The 20,812-nt window shown below is 43.3% G+C and overlaps 1 protein-coding gene and 1 pseudogene across 4 annotated transcripts in view; both read right to left on the reverse strand.

Moving 5' to 3' along the window:
• The window catches only part of Piwil2 (piwi-like RNA-mediated gene silencing 2), a 66,626-nt gene extending 49,389 nt beyond the window's left edge, over nt 1–17,237 (reverse strand). For 2 of the 4 annotated variants that reach the window (XM_008770828.4, XM_006252271.4), the window contains exons 1-6: nt 17,131–17,237; nt 14,253–14,489; nt 11,421–11,508; nt 11,153–11,291; nt 9,897–10,103; nt 9,074–9,184 (exon numbers count right to left, since the gene is read on the reverse strand). In XM_008770828.4, coding sequence (XP_008769050.1) covers nt 9,074–9,184; nt 9,897–10,103; nt 11,153–11,291; nt 11,421–11,508; nt 14,253–14,489; nt 17,131–17,187 — 839 coding nt within the window. In that variant the 5' untranslated portion in view covers nt 17,188–17,237. Of the gene's footprint in view, nt 1–9,073; nt 9,185–9,896; nt 10,104–11,152; nt 11,292–11,420; nt 11,509–14,252; nt 14,490–16,768; nt 16,959–17,130 lie in introns of those variants that run through there. The other 2 variants (XM_063274302.1, NM_001107276.1) reach the window with 2 other exon arrangements.
• On the reverse strand, nt 10,610–10,700 carry LOC120097212 (small nucleolar RNA SNORA70; annotated as a pseudogene).
• Nucleotides 17,238–20,812: the final 3,575 nt, after the last annotated feature.

A 20,812-nucleotide genomic window follows, 5' to 3' on the forward strand; every position in this document is an offset into this window, starting at 1 on the left:
GCAGTCTTTACCAAAGCTGCTTGTTACTTTAAGAAGCATTTTTGTACCTGCACTCCACCTAGTGGCCACATGTGTAATTACATAGCTGACTAAAGAGACAATGACTGAAGGATACCTGCTGGAGTACAAACATTAGAAAATCTACTGGGCTTGGAGTGTATTCCTGTAGTTCAGCTACATGAGAGGCTGAGGCAGGGGGATCATCAGTTTAAGACCTCTATAAACAACTGAGAAAAGACTAGAGGGAAGGCAAAAAAAAACAAAATAAAACAAAACAAACAAAAATCCGTAATTCTATAGACAGTTTGCTTTACACATGTATGTCCTTCTAGACTTACAGGGGATCAGAACACTGTAAGAACATTGTAAGTATCTACGGCTTTACATGACCATAAAATCTTGCATCTCTGCTATAACAACACAAAATCATAGCATAGAATCTCATAAGTATGGACGGCAAAGTTCAATAAAATTTCACAGTAAAACAAGCTGTGAACCAGGTCCAACCTTGGACCGACTGTGGTCTGCCAATCGCTGCTCTGCATCTTTACAGGAACACATTTTTAAAGCGTTTTTTCCCTTTGTTTAAAAAATCCTTTTCGAAAAAAAAATAAATAAATATAAATAAATTTAAAAACCCCTTTTCGAGATTTCTTCTTCTGTGTATGTGCATGTGTCTGTGTGTATCTGCAGAGGCTGGAGGAGGGGAGCAGAATCCCCGGGCAGGAGCTATAGGGGCTGTGACCCACCTGTATGCACGCTGAGCTGAACTCTGTTCTCTGCAAGAGCAGCACGTTTTTGTTGTTTTTTAACCTCTAAACTATTTCTCCAGCCCCTAAACTGCTTTTGTTTTGTTGTTGTTGAGACAAGAGTCTCTGTAGACCACGCTGGCCTTGAACTCAATGAGATTCCCCTGCCTCTGACTTTCAAGTACTGGGATTAAAGGCATGAACCACAATATCTGTACCATAAGGTACTTTTAATGAGATTTTAATCATTTTTCATTCATGGCAATTTAAACTTTTTATTATTCACTGCAGCAAATTGGCAGCTTAAAAAATTGTTACAGCTACCTTATACAATGATTGTTCTACTATATACACCAAGACACAATCTTGTTTTCCAACTATAAAGTGTGAACGAATCCGACTTTTAAAAAAAAAGAGCCAAGTATGTTCAAGTATAGGAAGACTTAACCAAATTCAAATGGCATCCCTAAAATTATTCACATAATAACATTTCTCCTCAAAAAAAAACTGATATGCAGATTGGGTATACTTGATGCCAAATTCTTACATCCAAAGTGTTGATCCTGGAGTATTTGCATATACATAATGAAATATCCTGCGGATGAGACCTAAGTATAAACATGAAATGCACTCATTTTTTGTATATGCCCAGTCTAAAGGTAATTTTATATATTTAAAAAAACATTTTTTAGGTTTATTTTTGTCGTTGTCTTTTGAAAGAGATCTTTATGACATAGCCCTGGCTGGCTTGGAACTCACTGTGACCAGCTTAGCCTTTGCCTTGTGGATATCAACATGCCTCGGCTTCCTGGATGATAAGATTAAAGTCCTGTACACTATTCCTGGCTCAGGTTTGTTTTATGTGTATGAATATTTCGCCTAACTGCAAATATATGTAGCTCATATGTACCTGTTGACCATGGAGCTCAGAAGAGGGCACTGGATCCCCCTCGATCTGGTGCTACCAATGTTTGTGAGTCACCATATGGGTGCTGGGAACACCCTGACCTTCTGCAAGAACGGCAAATGCTCTTAGCCACCGAGCCATTGCTCCAGCCCCTTACATAATACTTTTGACAATTCTGCATATGAGAGTTTCATGATGTGTAATTTTCTACTTATGGCTTCATGTCCACATTCAAAACTTTTTAGATTCTGGGGCATTTCAGGTTTCAGATTTTCGGATTAGGACACCTGTGCACACTTGGAGCAACATTTTGACATTCCCCTTCATGTTCACATTCCATGAGAAAGCTATAGGCAACTACTGCACCACATCATCGTTTTCCATATCATCAGTGTCTTCTCAATCACATCACCTTCACACCATGGCTTCCAAAGTCCAACTGGGCTCAGGGAGGTGGCTCAGCCAGTAAAGTGCTAGACCTTGCCCTAGTTTTTTTTTTTTTTTTTTATAGCTATGACAAAACAGCACAACCAAAATCAAACTGAGGGAGGAGATGGTTTATTCCAGCATACAACTCTCAGGTCACATTCTATCACTAAGGAAAACTAGGGCAGAAATTAAAGCCAGGAAATTAGAGACAGACTACTGATTACTGGCTTGTTCAGCCAGCTTACTTTTTTCTTTTATAGTAATTTCTTCTCTCATATATTACATCTGGACAGCAGTTTCTCCTCCCTGCCTCCCTCCATGTCCCCTCCTCCCTCCCCATCCCCTCTTCTATTTCCCTTAAGAAAGGAGCAGGGTTCCCAGAGTTGTCAACTTAATATGACATATCAAGTTGCAATAAGATGAGGCACTTTCCTTCAGATTAAGGCTGGACAAAGCAACAACCCATTGGAATTACAAGGGTCCCAAAAGCAGATAAAAGTGCCAGAACCAGGAGTCCCACAAAACCCAAAGCTCCATAACCATAACACACACATAGAGGGCCTGGGTTAACCCTGCACTCTCTGTTGTTTTACTCCCTGAATCCGGGTTTGTTGATTCTTTGAGCTTTTTTGTGTCGTCCTTGACCCCTCAGGCTCCTACAACCCTCCCTTACCCTCTTAAGCACAATTCCCTGAATTTCACCTAGTGTTTGTCAGCCTGCTTCCTTATACCCTCCAGGACCTACCTACCCAGAAAATGCCACTACCCACAGTGGGCTAGTCAACCAAGAAATGTCCTCCAGACTTGCCTACAGGCAACCTAATGAGGGCATTTCCTCAGCTGATGTTCTTGTCCTACATAACTTGAGTTTGTGTCAAGGTGACATAAAACTAACCAGGATAACACTGTATCATGAGAGCCTAAGTGAGTTTGCTCCTAGCACTCATGGTGGTTTACTTGTAATTCCAGTAACTGGGAGCTATAGACAGGTGGATCCTTGGAACTTGCTGGCTAACCAGCTTCGACTAAGTAGAGCTGCAGGTCCTAGTTAGAGACTGTGTCTTAAGAAACAAGGTTGACAGCAGCTAAGGACACTACCCAAAGCTGACCCCTATGCCTGTGTGCATGCTCACACACAAACACCATTTAGATGTTACAAATCTCCAGTCCTACAAACACACGACTTTTTCATGGCCTAATCAATGCAAGAAGACCCTCCTGCTTCATCAGAATATACCAGTCCATCCATAACAAAAACATTCTTCCCTCTGGCATCCAGCCCTCCTCTTATAGTCCATGCTAGACCTGTTTCCTGAGACTCTACTTGGTTGTCTTCGCTGCCTTCTTCCCTTGCCACCAAATGTGAGCTGTGCTCTGTTTCCTTATCCCTGGTAGGATATTGGGGTTTTTGTTGTTTTTGTTATTGTAGTTGTTGTTTTGGAGAAAGGGTCTCTCTGTGTAACAGCCCTGGCTGTCTTGGTATTTGCTTTGTAGACTAAACTGAAGTCACAGAGATCTGCCTACCTCTGCCTCCTAAGTGCTGGGATTAAAGGCTTGTACCACTACTGCCGGGCTCCCTGGTAGGAAATCTTACTGCCTTCTTTACTGTTCTTTCCAGATTTCGAAATGAGTGGTAGGTTCATGGGCTGTTCCTCATGGCCTATGTTCTTCCTGGTTTCTTTAATCTTGGGCATTTTCTCTGTAACATCCAGATGGATCCTTTCTTGGGTTGTTACAATTCTTCTGGGTCCTTTCCCCTAACCATCACTTTCTTTCCTCTTTCCATTCCACTTTTTCTGCTTTTAGTAGCTGTCCTTCAAAAGTTCATATTTCTTAGGAGAGCCATTTTGGAAAACAGTATGGTAGCTCTTGAGAAAACTGAAAACAAATCTGAGGTGATGTCCTAATTGGTAAACTTCTTTCCTCGTAAGCACAAGTATTCGACCCCCAGAACCCATGAAAAAACAGGGTGTGATGTCGACACACCATCTCTCATGCCCTGTCCCTCTCCAGTACAGTGGTTCCTCCTCCTCCTAACAAACTCCCTCCTGCACTTGGGTGGAGACCCCCTTGCTCCACCAGAGTCCACAGTGGAACCCCAGTCAGGCCAGCCACCCACTCTTAGGCCTCCTCCTCTCTCTTAGTTGCTCCCACTCTACCCAATTTCCCCTCTCCACCCTTCTCATCAAAATATGCCAGCTCCTAACTCAAGTGGACCACCTGTTCCACTACAGGCCACGCTGGCCACCAGAAGCTCAGGTAGGTCATCTTGAGATTCTATCTTACACCTGTCAGAACACCTAAGATCAAAAGCACAAGTGACAGCTCCTACTGGTGAGGATGTGGACAGAGGGAACACTCCTCCATTGCTGGTGAGAGTGAAAATTTGCAGTCACTATGGAAATCAATATGGTGGTTCCTCAGAAAATTGGAAATTTACCTCAACCCAGTTATATTCCTCTTGGCATATACCCAAAGGACACTCCATCCTACCACAAGGACACCTGCTCAACTATATTCATAGCAGCTTTATCCATAATAGCCAGAAACTGGAAACAACTTAGATAACTCTAAACTGAAAAATGAATAAAGAAAATATAGTGCATTTACACAGTGAAGTATTACTCAGCCATTAAAATGGAATCATGAAATTTGCAGGCAAATGGGTAAAACAACAACAAAAAAATCAACTTGAGATAACCCAGACTCCAAAAGATAAACACGGTATGTACTCTCTTATAAGTGAATGTTAGCTATTAAGTAAATAATGATAATTGTGCTACAACCCACAGACCCAAAGAGGCTAAGGTAACCAGGAGGGCTCAGGTTGGGGATGCATATGATTCTTCCTGGGAAGGGGAAACTTATTTTGTGGCTGGACTGGGGTGGGTGGGAATGGGAATAGGAGGGATCAGGTAGGGTGGGGATGGATGGAGGCAGAGAACATGAGGAAAGAAGACTGGGATTGGAGGACATTGGGGGAAGGAAATAGTACAGAGTAGACACTCTGGAATCTTTAAGGTAACCCTACCAAGAAGTCTTAGTTATGGAGGATACAGAGCCTGAACCATCCATCTTCTGTAACCAGGAAAGGGTATGAGTGGTGGAACTGGGACCAACCTAGCCACAAAGCTTTCAACCTACACTCTATCCTGCCTGCAAGACGTACTGGGGAAGTTGGTGGCACAGAACTTGTAGCAATGTCCAACCAATGACTAATCTAATTTGAGCCCCACACAAAAGAGGGAGCTCAAGCCTGACACTACTGGATAAGCAGGAACCAGAGGCTGGAGAGCCCAGAGACTTGAGATAGAATCAAACATGACTGGCCAACAAATAACTAAATTAATTAATTAAATGATTTCTAATGATAGTATGCTATCATTAGATCAGTGCATAATCCAGTCATCATCACAAAGGCTGCCTCCAGCAGCTGATGGGAGCAGACACATAGACCCGTAGCCAAACATTAAGCAAAGAGACAATCTATATTAGAGGTCTTCCTTGGGTCCCTTCCCTGGGAGATCTGGGTACCCCGCAGAAGAAGAGAATGAATTGTGGGAACCAAAGGTACTAGAACACCAGAGAACACAGCCCTCAGAATCAACTAAACAGGACTCCTGGGACTTAGGCTGGAACAATAGTAGAGCATGTATGGGTCTGTGTTAGGTCCTCTGCATATCTGTTGTCACTGTCGGCTTGAGTGGACTCCTAACAGTATGACTGAAAGTGTCTCTGACTCCTTTGCCTGCTCATGGGACCCTTCTCCTTTACTGGGTTGCTTTGCCCAGCCTTGATGTGAGGGTTTTGTACCCGGTCTTATTGCATTTTATTGTGTCATGTTCAATTAATGTCTCTGGGAGGCCTGCTCTTTTCTTGGGGAAGGCAAAAAGGGCAGTGGGTCTGGGGGAGAGGGAAGGTGGTGAGGACTGGAAGGAGTAGAGAGGGGAAACTATGATTGGAATATATTGTATGAGAGAAGAATACATTTTTTAAAATTGTATAAATGCTTAAAAAGTATCACAATTCAAAAAACAAGCAAAAACTAGTAAGTTTTTCTGAATCTTATTTTAAAAAGAAATTCCCCTTTCTACTTTCATGTAAAACTTAAAATTTTTTAAACTTTCTTTTTATTATGTGTTCTGTCCATGTATATCTGTATACCATGTATGTGTCTGGTGCCTGTAGAAGCCAGAAAAGAATGTCAGATTCCCTGACTAGAGCTACAGATGGTTGTGAGCCACCTTAGACATGCTGAGAATTGAACCCCGGTCCTCTGCAAGAGCAGCCAGAGCTTGTAACTTTGGAACCACAGCTCTAGCCCCCTACTTTCATGTCTTTGTGTATGACCCACTGTGTTTCGATGGAATTGTTTGCATGATGTTGTTTACTGGAATATGGGCAACTTTTAAATGACTACACCAGTGAAGAAAATTATATCCACTTTCTCCAACAACCATCAACTACCACTGTCTTACAGGGCCTCATCAGCCCTTCCTCCTCCACGATTAAGTGTTATCAGGCCAATTTTGTGTTGTTCTGCAAGATGACCACCCTGAAGTGAATTCATGAACACAATGGCCATGTCATGTTTGGAAGTTCTTTATGCAGCACACTTATCTATCCATGAGCTCTTACATTCTCTTCATCCCCTCTCCATATTGTCAGATGAGGCTTGGTGGGAGTGATACAATTGTCCTGTTTAGAACTGAGCACTTCATTATTCTTAACACTCTGACCAGTTATCAGAGTATATCAAATATACATATATATATGTATATATGTGTGTGTGTGTGTGTGTGTATACACACACACATGCATACATACATACAAACATTCATGAGACAAGATCTCACTCTAGCTAGGAATTTACTATGTAGCCAGACTGGCCTTGAATAAACAATAATTCTGCTTTGGCCACTGTACTGGTTAGTTTTGTATGTCACCTTGACACAAGTTAGATTCATCAGAGAGGAAGGAGCCTCAGTTGAGGAAATGTTTTCTTGAAATCATTGAAACCAGCCATAAGGCGTTTTCTCAATTAGTGATCAAGGTGGGAGGGCCCAGCCCACAGTCGATGGTGCCATCCCTGGGCTGGTGGTTCTGGGTTCTGTAAGAAAGCAGGCTGAGCAAGCCAGGGGAAGTGAGCCAGTAAGCAACATCCCTGCATGGCCTGTCTATCAGCTCCTGTCTCCAGGTTCCAGCCCTGCTGAGTTCCTGTCCTGACTTCCTCCAATGATGGACTATGAACTGGAAGTGTAAGTCAAATAAACCCTTTCCTCCTCAACTTGCTCTTTGGTCATGTGGTTTCATCTCAGCAATAGAAATCCTGACTAACACAACGTCCTAATTCTGGGATTACAGGGTGTGTCTGTACCTCGTTTTTGCAGTTGTAAAAAGGAACTCTGTCATTTGCCGAATTGATGAGCCTACAGGACATTATCCAATGTGAAATAAGCCAGTGGTCAAGAACATGTACTTAGGTGGTACACACCTTTGATCCCAGCACTCAGGACGCAGAGGCAAGCAGATCTCCAAGTTCAAGGTCAGCCTGGTCTACAGCTAGGACTACCCTGACTGGAAAAACAAAACAAACAAACAACAAAAAGCAAGTACTGTTCTTGCAGAGACCTGAGCTCTGTTCCTAGAGCCTGTATCCACAGCTGCCTATAACTCCAGTTCCAAGTGGATCTGACATCTCTGACCTCTTTGTACACCTTCTAAGTGTGCATATACCCATACACAGACACATATTCACATAATTTAAAATCCTTGTCAAAGAGATCTTGCTTATAGGTGGAATATAAAAACAATCATACAGAGTGGGGTAATGGTGGTAAGAGATGAGGGAGACGCCCACAGGCAGCCGTGCTCTGGTGGGAGAGTGAGCACCGGTGAGCACTGGAGCACACCAATGACTGTAAGTTATGAAAGGCTGCGAAAGGGGACCTTGTGTTCTCACAAGCACATGATGTCTCCATATGTCAGTGAGTGTCAGTGTGTACACACAGGAAACATTATGGTCTCCTCCAAGGTTACAATGACTGTCAGAAAAGTGCAGGTTTTTATCTTTACATTTTCTTCAAACATATTTCAAAACGTTTGTTTGTCATGCTTCCAGCCAATAACCTCTAGACCAAAGCTTTCCTACAATCTTCCAAAAAACCCCATAAACTCCTATGACACTTACACTTCAAAAGTAGGAAAAAGTCTAAAATGTTGGTATAAAATTAAAGTTCTTTTCTTTGATTTCAAACTGAGTTTATTTTTTAACATTTATTTTATTGTTTATTTTTATTTAACATTTATTTATTTTTATTACTTTTAATCATTTGTATGTGTATGTGTCTGTGTTTAGGTATGATGTTAGATCTACCTAGAGCTGGACTTACAGCTGGTTATGAGCTATCCAAGAGGGGAGCTAGGAACCAAACTCAGTCCTCTGCAAGAACAGTACTTGCTGTTAAGCACTGAGTCATCTCTCTATCCTGGACTGTCACTGGAGAGACACTAATGTCGGTATGATAATGTATGTACAGGAGGATCCAGGCTTCTGAGTTATGAATCTTCAACAAGTGGTAGGAGTTTAATAAAAGGAATAAAAATACAAAGATGAGCCAAGAGGTGATGGAAGGGTGCTAGGTGCTGCTCAGCAATGGAGCACTTGCCCAGCATATGTGGGGCCCTGGGCTCAGGCATCAAACATCCAGAAAGACAGAAATGGCCATGGAAGAGCCATGCAAGCCACAGGCCCTGAGGTTACAGCCCATTACTCCCACATTAAATCCATTTCTAGCTTCATAGCACATGCCTGAACCTATTAAATCAAAACCTGAATCAGGAAAAGCACTGTGGACTTCCTCCCAGAACCTTGAGTACAGGCTTATTGCGTGGGGACTCATCAGGAGTAATTCAGAGCAGTCCTGAGTTATCGAGACCATCCCTGTCCTCTAGGAAGTGCACATGGGAGAAAAACAGCTGTACATACCTGAAAGTTACATGATATTGATAAACTGCTTCGTTATGACACTGGATTTTGATGAGGTTCAGTCCTAAAGACTGAGGTGTTCCTTTTGATCCTTGCTTGACCAAAAGCTCTCTGGGGGGAAAAAAGGGAAAGAAAAAGAGAAAGAAAGGGGAAGAGAAAAAAACAAAGCACAAGCCAGGCATGATAATATACAACTTAGTTCCATCTACTCTAGAAGCTATGGCAGAAGAAGATCCCTTGAGCCTAGAAGTTCAAAGCCACCTGGGACTACATTAAAAACAAAACAAAACATGTCATATACCCAATAACAAACAAAGTGGAAAGATTTTTTCCACTTACAGATACACAAACTGGGAGTCAAGATATAAAAACACAGCCACATCTAGTTACACAGCAAAGTCATCTGGGCTGCCCTACAAATGGCACCATAATAAACAAGGCCAGCTACTTAAGAACAAAGGATCTGTTCCACAGAGTGAGATGAGGTGTCACTGGTATTCCTTCTAGGTGACTTCCTTATCTTCAACATGACAGGGAACTGTCAATCTCATGTGGAAGGGAAGTGACAAACTGTGAGTCTGATTACTGGGGACACCCAACTGTTTATATTCACTGTTAAACCTACTGTACTTCTTCAGGAATCTATCTCTTCATCTATCTCCTCTCTATCAAAAGGCAAAACACACTCCAGTCCCTATCACCCCAGAACAATGTGGACTCACAGAACAACATCCACATGTCTATCCAGCAGCCCAAGAGCAGGCTGCAGGGAACTCCTCCCTTCCTTGCCATCCCTCCTTCAGAGTAGGTGACCTTAACTCACTTTTCCTTTCGCTCTATAGTCAGGACTGGAGGAGGATCAGAGGAGTGCAGTGAAGTTGGAGACAGAGTTGGAGGCTGGGGCAGCCGAGGGGGATCCCGAGCAGTAAGGCCAAAGGCACTGGGAGGTTTGTCCACTCCTCTGCCTATACTACCAGCTGCTCTTCCCAGTGGTAACAAAGAGACATCAGAACTACCTCTTCCCAGCATTCTGAAATGAGAAAGAGGCAAATCAGGGCTTTTCTAGTCTGCACCACATCTAGACTATCCCCTCGAGTGTATCATTCCCTGTATTTTTTTAAAATTAGATGTGAATTTTATGATTAAGTGGGGTGCAGGACAACACAGAGAAGCCCCCAGTGGTGCATGGCCCACCACTTGCTCAGGGGGTCACTACTGGGGTATATGTGACCTCCAGCCATCCATGATGGGCCCTGTCTCAGCAACCATGTCTTTAAATTCATCTGCATTAAACTTAGAGAAGCATGGATCATCTCTGAGGTTTGGATCTTCTGGCACCCAGGGAACTTGAACTTGGCTCTACACAGAGCCTCAAGGAAATGTTCCTTACTCTGCATTTTGATGTGGATGGACATGATGACCTGGCCAGTGTGAACCCTGGCTACAGTCCTGGGGCTTCCCAAGGGTACCATACATACCTGTCTGGAGCTGAGACTGGAGATAGCATTAAGATCAGAGACTTAAAAGCCTCTACAAAATTGTTCCCAAGGTCCCTTGGGACAACCACGTTGGCAACAGGGTACACATACTCCCAAAGAGGTTGCTCTGTGCAGCCACTGCCCACCATTCTTTTCTTGGAGGGGATGCCCAAAGAAGCCCAAGCTCAGCCTTAGGACTCTCTTCACAAGTCACTCTGGGTATGCCCTCTGAGAGCTGCCTTCCTGGGCAGAACAGAGGGGAGGGAATGTGACTCGTATCTTCTATTAGGGGACCCTATAACAAGTCAAGTGAAACTCTGAGGTGTACAGTAGGAACTAATCTCCCTTCCCAATGACTGCCTAGATAAGCAGCTACCAACTATTCCATGGATGCCTATTTAAAAAATACTCATCTGGGGGTTGGGGATTTAGCTCAGTGGTAGAGCGCTTGCCTAGGAAGCGCAAGGCCCTGGGTTCGGTTCCCAGCTCTGAAAAAAAGAACCAAAAAAAAAAAAAAAAAACCTCATCTGGAGCACACCTGTCCCAGAGCCTCTCTTTGCATCTGACACTTGAAGTTTCAGGACAAAGTGACTTTACCCACCTACTCCATCCAACAGAAGCCTCTGCCAGCTTGCTGTCCCCAGCTGCCAGCACCGAAGGATCAGGCAAAGAGGAACGGGATTCTTCTCTGTCCTTGCGGACTACGTTAGCAGACAAGCCTCGACCTAGAACTCCTCTGCCTGCAAGAGTCAAACCTCAGCTGTTACTGTGAGCTGAGCATGTTGCACAATGAGTCTTCTAAAGACCATTTGGACACAGGAACTAAGCAACCACACATTCCTCAATATTTCCAGTTGACATCTACATACCTAAAGGAGGCACTTCTCGTTTTGAAGGGGCCCGCAATGCTGTGTCAAGACCCATGCCACGAAACATGGACACCAAACCCACAGACTCCTAGGGAAAGGTAATTAATTATTAAGGTTATCCTAAGAAACAGATCCTAGATACAATGGTTTTCTAAACGAAAAATCACCGTCCCCAAACCCTACCAATGTTATAAAAATAAGAGCTATCTGCTGGTAAGATAGTTCTGTACTAATAGAAGAAACTACTAAGGCCTGTTGCCAAACTTGAGAACCTGAGTTTGACCCCTAGAACCCACATGGTGGAAGGAGAGAACCACTCCTACAAGTTGTCCCCTGACCTCCACATGCATGCTGTAGCATGTGTATATGCACACACACACTCCATGCACGTACATATAAAACAAATGCAAAGGTAGTAAAAATTTTTAAAATGGATAAAATACTTCATAAGTTTTTCAGTACTTATTTCCACATCTTATTAGACTTTAAAGTAAATGTAGTTGAGCTAAAATTTAAGTGGATGGAGAGATGGTTCTGCAGCTAAGTGTACTGGCTGTTCTTCCAGAAGACCCAGGCTCAATTCCCAATAACCACATGGCAGCAGAGAATCCAATGCCCTCTTTTACCCACTCTGGCCCCAGGCATATGTGTGGTACACAAAAATTCATGCAGACAAAACACCCAAACACATGAAATAATAAATATACTCTCCCTCTCTGTTCTTCTCCTCTTCTCTCTTTGTGTGCTCACTGTTTCTCCCTTTCTCTCTCTCCTCCCCTCCTCCCTTTCCCCATAGCAACTTCCTTGGTCTTAGTCCTTGGGGCCAGTGGACTTGCCCACATGAGAGCAACTCCCCAATAAGTCTGCCTTTAATATAATCTGGGGGAAAAAAACACTTAAAAAGGTCTACGATTTGGCTAGGCTTGGCAGCATAAAATCATGGCACTCAGAAGGCAGAGGCAGGTGGATTTCTGGGAGTTTGAAGCCAGTCTGGTCTGCACAGTAATTTCACAGGATAGCCAAGGCTATATAGAGAAAGCCTGTCTCAACAACAACAACAACAAATTAATAATAATAATAATAAAACAAAAATATATTAATTGATATACAATATAAAACACCAAAAATAGTTGTGGTTTTTCCAGGCTTTTAATTTTTATTTATTTGAAACAAGGTCTCACTAAGCAGCCCTGGCTGTCCTGGAACTCACTATGTAGACCAGGCTGGCTCACACTCACAGAATCCACCTGCCTCTGCCTTCTTAGTGCTGGAATTAAAGGTGTGCTCCACCAAACCTAGTAAGTTGTATTTTTAAAATATTTATTTTTATCTTACATGTATGACTTGTTTTGCCTGCATGTATCTATGTGCACTATGTGTGCTTGTGCCCGTGGAGGTCAGAAGACGGCATAAGATCCCCCACCACTGAAGTTGCAGACTGTTATAAACCAACAAGTGGGTATAAGAGCAGCAAGTGCTTTTTTTTTTTTTTTTCCCCTTTCTTTTCTTTTTTTTTCGGAGCTGGGGACCAAACCTAGGGCCTTGCACTTGCTAGGCAAGCGCTCTACCACTGAGCCAAATCCCCAACCCCAAGTGCTTTTAACTGTGAGCTTTATCTTCAGTCTTCAGTTTTTGTTTGTTTAGTTGTTTGGTTGGTTGGTTTTATTATTAAATTTAAATTTATTTAATTTTAAAAATTAAAACTATTTTCTATCTTTGTGCATTACTGTAACTGGGAGCATATGTATCACAGAGGGTATATGTACGTTGGAAGACAACCTTGAGGGCAGGCCTGCCTTTCACCTTCGAGACCAGTCCCTCAATCCTTGTTAGCCGGCGCATACACCAGGTTAGCTCGCCTGCAAGCATCTGGATTCTCCCATCTCCACTTCCCAGGTCCCAGGAGGAGTAATGGGGTTAGACATGGGGTTACAGATGAGGACCACTGTGCCCAGCTTTTACATGGCTGCTGGACGTTCGAACTCAGGTCCCTATGTTTACATAGCAAGTGCATCTCCAACTGAGCCTTCTCCCCAGCCTTTTCCAAGGTTATCTAGCTACCTATGTAGCCAAGGTAAAGGGGAACAGGAACACTGGTTAATCAATTTTTCAGAAAAAAAAAAGATCATTTAAGGATATAAGAAGTTTAAGGTTTTGTCTTTTTGACTTTTTAAAGACTGGTCTCAAACTTTCTATATAATCAAAGATGAATAGTGAGCTTGATCCTCCTGTCTCCACCTCCGCAGTGCTAGGATTACAGATTTGTGCATCCACACCTGTTTTTATGGTGTCGGGAACCAATCCTAGGTTCTGTGAATGCCAGGCAGACGCTCCACTAACTGAGCTGCATCCTTGATCCCATCTTGTGGGGTTTTTTGTTTGTTTTTGTTTTTTTCTCTTAAACACTATTCAATGAACCGTATGACTGCACTGCTGCGATAGTCCTGAAAGCTTTCTATTATGCCAGCTACAACTGCTAGGCCAATAAAAGGTACATACAGACAATAAGCATTTCATCTGAATAACCATACAACACTGCTCTCTGCTGTTGTCAACACTACAGCATCAAGCAGAGGAGAATCTCAACACTCAGAAGCAGCAGCTTCTGCTTCTGTTTAACCCCTTAACTACACAGAAAGGATGGCAAACTGGAGAGACAGAGGGTGGAAGATTGAGACTAAAGGCAACCTTAAAACTGCTCCAAGTCCACCTTGTGTTTACCTTGAGGCACTTTCTCTAGGATTTGAATTGCACAACCACAAGATGCAACTACTTGTCAAGACAAACAAACAAACAAAAAATAAAAACAACAGCCCTCTGAAGTGGCCATACCTTTTGTACTGGCTGGAGTGGTGGGCTGGATTCCTCTGGCTTTCTAAACACAAGGCCTCTGCCTGCAGGTCCTGCCCTACCCCAAGCTGGTTCCAAAGGTCTAGGAGCTTGCGGCCAACAGCCTGGCATCCGAACACATTGAGATGGGTGGACTGGAGTAGGCCCCCTGAACAATGGCCGGACAGGATCCATTGAGAGGCAGTAGAAATGACTGTTGGTTCTGTTCCAATTCGTTACCTGTCAGCATTTTCAAAGGATACTGTAAATAGAATCTTTTCCAATGAGAGTTGAGAGATGTATTAATCTATGGCTGTAATACTTCATCAGGAGTCAGTTTAAAACTATGTCCATTAAGCAGAATAATAGTCATAGAGTGTACCCTAGGGTCCAAGACCTGTCTCATTACAGGTTCTTAGCCTGACAATAGTCACAGCTTCTTTCATCTTGTACAATGGGGCTTACATGCCATCAAAAAGTGACTGATTACTACTCAAGTCATATCACCTCCCAGCATGGAGAGGGTAGGTGGACAGGAAGGCCCACCTTCAGTCAAGGAGCTATTGGCAACTGACTGCAGGAGAGGGGGAGTCATTTCTCTTTATCAATATAGCCTCTAGCAAACTGAACGACTGCATATCCAGGAGGGTATGGGAAGCACATATTTGATTTGATGGGTGTTTAAAAAGAAAAGAAGACACAAAGTTGAGCAGATAGGGAACGTTGGGCCTGGAAGGGGCTTGGGGACAGAATGAGGATGATCATAACACATAGGGGTGAAATTCTCTAAGAATGTAAATAAATAAATAAATAAATAAATAAATAAGTAAATAAATAAAGTTCCCACTGTTTATCTTTACTTTCTTCCAAAACAGATTCACAAAGTAGAGGAGATTGGCCAAGTCAGATCAGTGACAAGGCCAGTCTCCTATAACAGATTCATGTCAAAGGTTTCTCTTTTAAAGCAAAAAAATAATAATTCTTGACAGTGGTGGTGCAGGTATTTGATTCCACTAAGAAGGCAGAACCAGGCAGATCTTTGAGTTCAAGGAAAGCCTGGTCTACAGAGGGTTCTAGGATAGCTAGGGGTACACAGAGAAACCCTGTCTCAGAAGAAAAAACAAAGGCTTTTTTTCTTTAGAGGCAGGGCAGAGTTTTGCTATGGAGCCCTACCTGGCTCGGAACTCTTGACACCCTCCTGCCTCAGGCTCCCAAGTGCTGGGATAACAGGTATGTGCCACACCACACCTGTCTTATTTTTGAGAAAGTGTCTTGCTGTATAGCTCAGGCAGGCCTTGAACTTGCAATCTTCCTGTGTGCTGGGATTACAGAAATAAGCTCCTGTGTCCCACTAAGCCTCCTGTCTGAGCTAAGAACATTCTAAGCACTTCCCACTAACCAAAGCTCCTTGAGCTTCTCTACCTAAACAACCTCTCAGGGACCCGCCCATCAATTAACCACCCATTGTAGAAAGGAACAATTTTTACATATGAGATGGGTTTTGTTGTAGTTAACACCTCCATACCACAAAATTATTCTGCCAACAAGTTATGTTTGGGTTTCGTTTCTTTTCTCCTATATGCTTTTCCCCCTCATCTATAACTCCATTCAACTTATTGGATTTAGTTGCTTTTCTGAATCTTTATCCAGTTTTTTGTTGTTGTTTTTGGTTCTTGGATTTTTGTTGTTGTTGTTGTTTATTTTGTTTTGTTTGTTTTAGAACACCAACAGGCCTGAGGTCTCCAGAGAACAAGCTGCTGTTGTTTTGAGTCTATACTATTTGCTGGCTTGCACGGGTTCCATTGAATTCCTTCCCTCCCCTGCTAACTTAGGGATTTGCTCCTGAACGGGGCTCAACTCTAAGATACCTCAGGCCTCTTCAAAATCGCTTAATAATTTATGGATTTCACGTCTCAACTCTGTAAAAGATTTCTTTATTGCCCTGACCTGCTCCTGATCCCTGAAGAATCTTTTTTCTTTCTTCCTGCTTTCCCTTTTATGCTGGGGAGCAAATTCAAGGCCTTATGTATGTTAAGCATGCATTAGACCTTTGGGCTACACTCCAATCCCAGGAATCTCTTCTGAGCTTTTGAAAACCCGCCGGCAGTATTAGCTAGAGAAATCCAGCCTCACATAGAAAGAAGACAGATACTCAACTCAATTGCTAAAAGTGCTCCTCAGTAGCTTGCCGTTTTTGCCACACCACCCTAGCCTTACCCAAGAATCTAGAAGTCAGTTGCCTAACTGGCACGATGTTACAGCACAAACCTCTTGAATCCATTTTACCCTCCTATATTATCCCATTCACAAACAGGACGTCTCCTGCAGAAGGCCTTTTCTTCAAGTGGGTTTTCTCACAGGGTTAAATCTCAAGCACTGGCAGTGAAGGGTCCCAGGCCAGGCCTATCTGGTCCAGTTCTCCATGTGTGTCCTTTGGGAAGGGGCACTAGGCCTCAGGCCTAACCTGAGGCCAAGTCCGTCAAAGCAAATCCCACCCAAGGTCCACGACAGCAAAGTACCTTTCCACCAACTGGAGTCTTGCCTAGATTTCTTTTTAGGTCTTGTGCCACTGAGCCCCGAAGCGAGTGCTCGCTCGCTCTCTCCTCGAGCCACCTCCTTTCCCTCCTATTCCAGGACCCGCATTCCTCCAACACACTCAGCCTGGAATAACGAATTCCAGTCCACCCTGACCCCGCCCAGACCACCTCGTGCCTGTGGGGGAGGGGCGTGGGGTAGGAGCTGACCCAAGAGGGTGGGAGGGCCCTGGCTCAGAGCGCCCTGCTCACCACCAAGAGCCTGAACTTTTGAAAAAGTCCGTCAAGCCTGCACCAGAGCGCCCTGAATCTTCCTAGCCAGCCACACCTGAGTCTCATCTTCTCACCTGGCCTCGAGTCGTCAGGGCTCTGAAGCACCCTGCCCATGCAGAACACCACCTCATCCGCCACTTGGAATGAACCACGTGCCCTAAGTCCTGATTTCCGGATCGCCTACCCAGGGGCGATGCCCATTGACCAAACAGCCTGCCACTCAAAAGAGTCCATCACCTCATTGGCTCGCCCTTTCATGCAGCCTAGCTATGCGGAGGTTGCTCTCAAAACAGCGCTAGAAGTTATGGGAGTAATTTTAAAGTGAGTTTCAAGGCGTTGCCCTGAATCCCTTTCAGTGGGATGCTCCTGTAAAGAAATTTAGCTGATATGTTCATGTTGATAGTGGCCTGCTCTGTCCTCCCAGATTAAAGGCTCTAAGGTGCAATTGATAAATACCAAAGCTTGATAGCGCTCAGTGGTGGAGCCCTTGTCCAGTTCGGGTCTGCACGGTGGGGGAAAAACAAAACTGTTCTCCAACCCTAATACCATGAGTACTATTCCACCAAGGGAAAAACCCAGTCTTATTTGGAATGGAGATAAAGATGGAAAGTATTGGAACTATCAGCATTTGTTAGGATTCTCTCTGAAGCTGAACAACATCTCTGTTTATGTTCCCTGTTGAGATGCTAAAGTTGCTAATAAATGTTTTAGCTTTAGGGTAGCAATTTTTAAAAAGCACACACAAATACAGCACTTGTCTAATGTATGCAAGGCCCTGTGTACAATCCTCAGCACCTCCAAAAACTAACACTTATAAAGCATACACTATCTCCCCATGTGCATGCCTGTAAGCGAAGGGTTTAGGAGTTACCTGGAAGAGAATGGGGGACAAGGGATGTGAAGAAGGACACCAAGACAAGAGTCTGATCAAGGCGACAATTTTATTTTTCTTCGAGGCTGAATTTATACCATAACATGGGTAACAGAGGGAGGGGGTAAGTAAAAAACATTTACACAGGCTAAGGACACAATATTCGTGTGGTCAGGGAGTAGGCTGATGTTGACAGGTTGTCAGAAAGGTCACAGGTTTGTCATATTATTAGTCAGCAGGACAACTTTATCATATTATTATTTTTCTTGACCACCAGATTTGTATTAGTCTTCTGCAGGTGCTGGGGATTTTCCATGAACCTAGTCATACTTAATTTTAACATCAACAATGGAGGGCTTCAAGGGCATCCTCCCAACACATGACCACAGAGCCAGTGGGGGTGGGTGAGATAAGAATATATTTAATTTGCTGTAATCATTCTACAATGAAATACATTTAAAACAGTACATTGTATCCCCATAAATATATGCAGCGACTTATTCGTCAAAATAGCACACACATATTGCTGAGGTAAAGTATTTTGAGGTAAAGGGCAGATGATATATATTTTTAACTCTTTATTTTATGCATATGAGTACATTGTAGCTGTCTTCAGACCCATCAGAAGAGGGCATTGGATCCCATTACAGATGGTTGTGAGCCACCATGTGGTTTCTGGGAATTGAACTCAGAACCTCTGGAAGAGCTCTTAACCACTGAGCCATCTCTCCAGCCCAGAAAATACATTTTTTAATGGTTTACTTTTATCTTACATACATTAGTGTTTTGCCTACATGTATGTCTGTGTATGTATGTTTGTCTAGGTTGCCAAATCCCCTGGAACTAGAACTACAGACAGTTGTGAGCTGCTGTATGGGTGCTGGGAATTGAACCAGGGTCCTTTGGAAGAGCGCCAGTACTCTTAACATCTGAGCCATCCTTCCAGCCACAGATGATATAACAGAAAACTCATAACCCTGTCAGGCTCTAGAACCTAGGGATGAAAATGGGTCCATAAATATACACAGTACAGTTTTTTCCTAGACATTCGTATACTGTGGCCCTGTAAGAACCATGGACTCTGACTTCACTCTTGTTCTTCAGAAAATAAGATCACAAAGTCACGGCAAGACTGAGCACAGGAAATCACATTACTCTGCTGGCCTAGAAACTACAGAGAGGATTCCATTTAAGTAGACATATAACTTCAACGTCTTAGGCAGAAGTAAGCATAAATCTTCCCAGAAGAAACATACCCATAGCCAGGTCCCCAAAACGCTCACATAAAAGGTGTTAGTAAATGAGTCCACACAAAAGAGTAAAACTAAAATTATGAAGAGATTAGAAGAAACCAACATAAGTGTGTGGTGCCACACAACTGCAACCCTTACCCTTCGTGACTGAGGAGGGAAAGCTCTCAAAAACAAAATTAAAAGAAAACTTATTTGGGGCCAGCAAGATGGTTCATGTAGTAAAGGCACCTGCAGTTAAGTCTGGACCCAAGTTCAAGCACCAGAGCTCAAATGGAGTCAGAGCTGCAGAGACTACTCAATGGCTAAAATCACTGGTTGCACTTCCAGTTCCATGTCCTCTCGTGGGTTAAATTCCCAGCACCCGCATGGTTGCTCACAAGTGTCTGGAACTACAGTCTCAAGGGATATGACACTTTTTTCTGGCCCTTCTAGTCTTTTGGGGAACCACACACATACGGTACACAGACATACATGCTGGCAAAACGCCCATACATATAAGAGGACAGTTGGGATTAATGGTATAAGGTGAGAACAGACTCTTGTTCTCTGCTCTTTACAGGCCTACCAAGACAGGTACCCAGCCATGTGCACACATAAATGTAACACATTTTTAAACTCTTTTCACCAGAAGACAAGGAGAAAAAGGAGGAGGAGGGAAGAAGAGGAAGAGGAAGAAGGAAAGAGGAAGAGGAGGGAAAGAAGAGGAGTTGAGGAGGAGGAGGAGGAGTAGGGGGAGGAGAAGAACAACTACAAACGGTAAACCAGAGTATCCTGCTTAAAGTGGCCCAGCTTACCCACTCTATATTAAAGATGTAAGCAAGATCAAAAGGCTGAATTACCCCCAACTAAACTTTTTATCCGACCTAACAGCCTTCAAATAGAAGTACCAGCTTTTCCCTGCCTTCAGATGCAAAATAAACAAGTGATCATTCTGGGTCTCAAGCCTGCCAGCTGTTGGACTATAACTATCCCATGGTTCTCTTGGCTCCCTTCCCAGCTCTCCTTTTCATCCTGATTAGAAACCAGAGTTACTAAGAGGTAACCAAAGCACCTTTCTCTGTAGTTTAGATAGGATTTGTCTCCATCAAATTCGTCTTCACATCTGATTACTGGACAGGCGAGATGTCCCAGTGGGTGAAGATGTTACATCTAAGCCTAATTGGATCCCAAGGGCCCACGTGGTAGAAGGAGAGAAGTGACTCTCATAAGATGTACTCTGACCTCCACATGTGTGCAGTGGCATGTGTGTACCCCAAACACTGAATGTCATTTAAAAAAATTTTAAAGAAAAAAATGTGGTTTCTAATATGGTTAGTTGGATAGTTCCTGGCAGTACACTCAGTTTCTCAAGTGGCCAAGTGAGTTTTTCACCTATCAGAAAGCAAGTCAGCTGTGACTTTTTTCTCTCACACATGTCTCTATTCACAGATCAACTTTGCCTCCATTATCTGCTTCAGTGGAGCTCCATAGATGCCAGAACTATAACTCAAAATAAATTACTTTCCTTCAGTCCAAGCATTATTTCACAGGAACATAAAACACTAAAATGTTAAGTTGATGTTATCTTAGTCTAGTTATTTCTCACAATCTGTAGGTTGACTGTGCAAGATTGAAGGGAGGGATCTGGTAAGT

This window comes from Rattus norvegicus, chromosome 15, assembly GCF_036323735.1.
Source record: "Rattus norvegicus strain BN/NHsdMcwi chromosome 15, GRCr8, whole genome shotgun sequence".
NCBI classification, from domain to species: domain Eukaryota; kingdom Metazoa; phylum Chordata; class Mammalia; order Rodentia; family Muridae; genus Rattus; species Rattus norvegicus.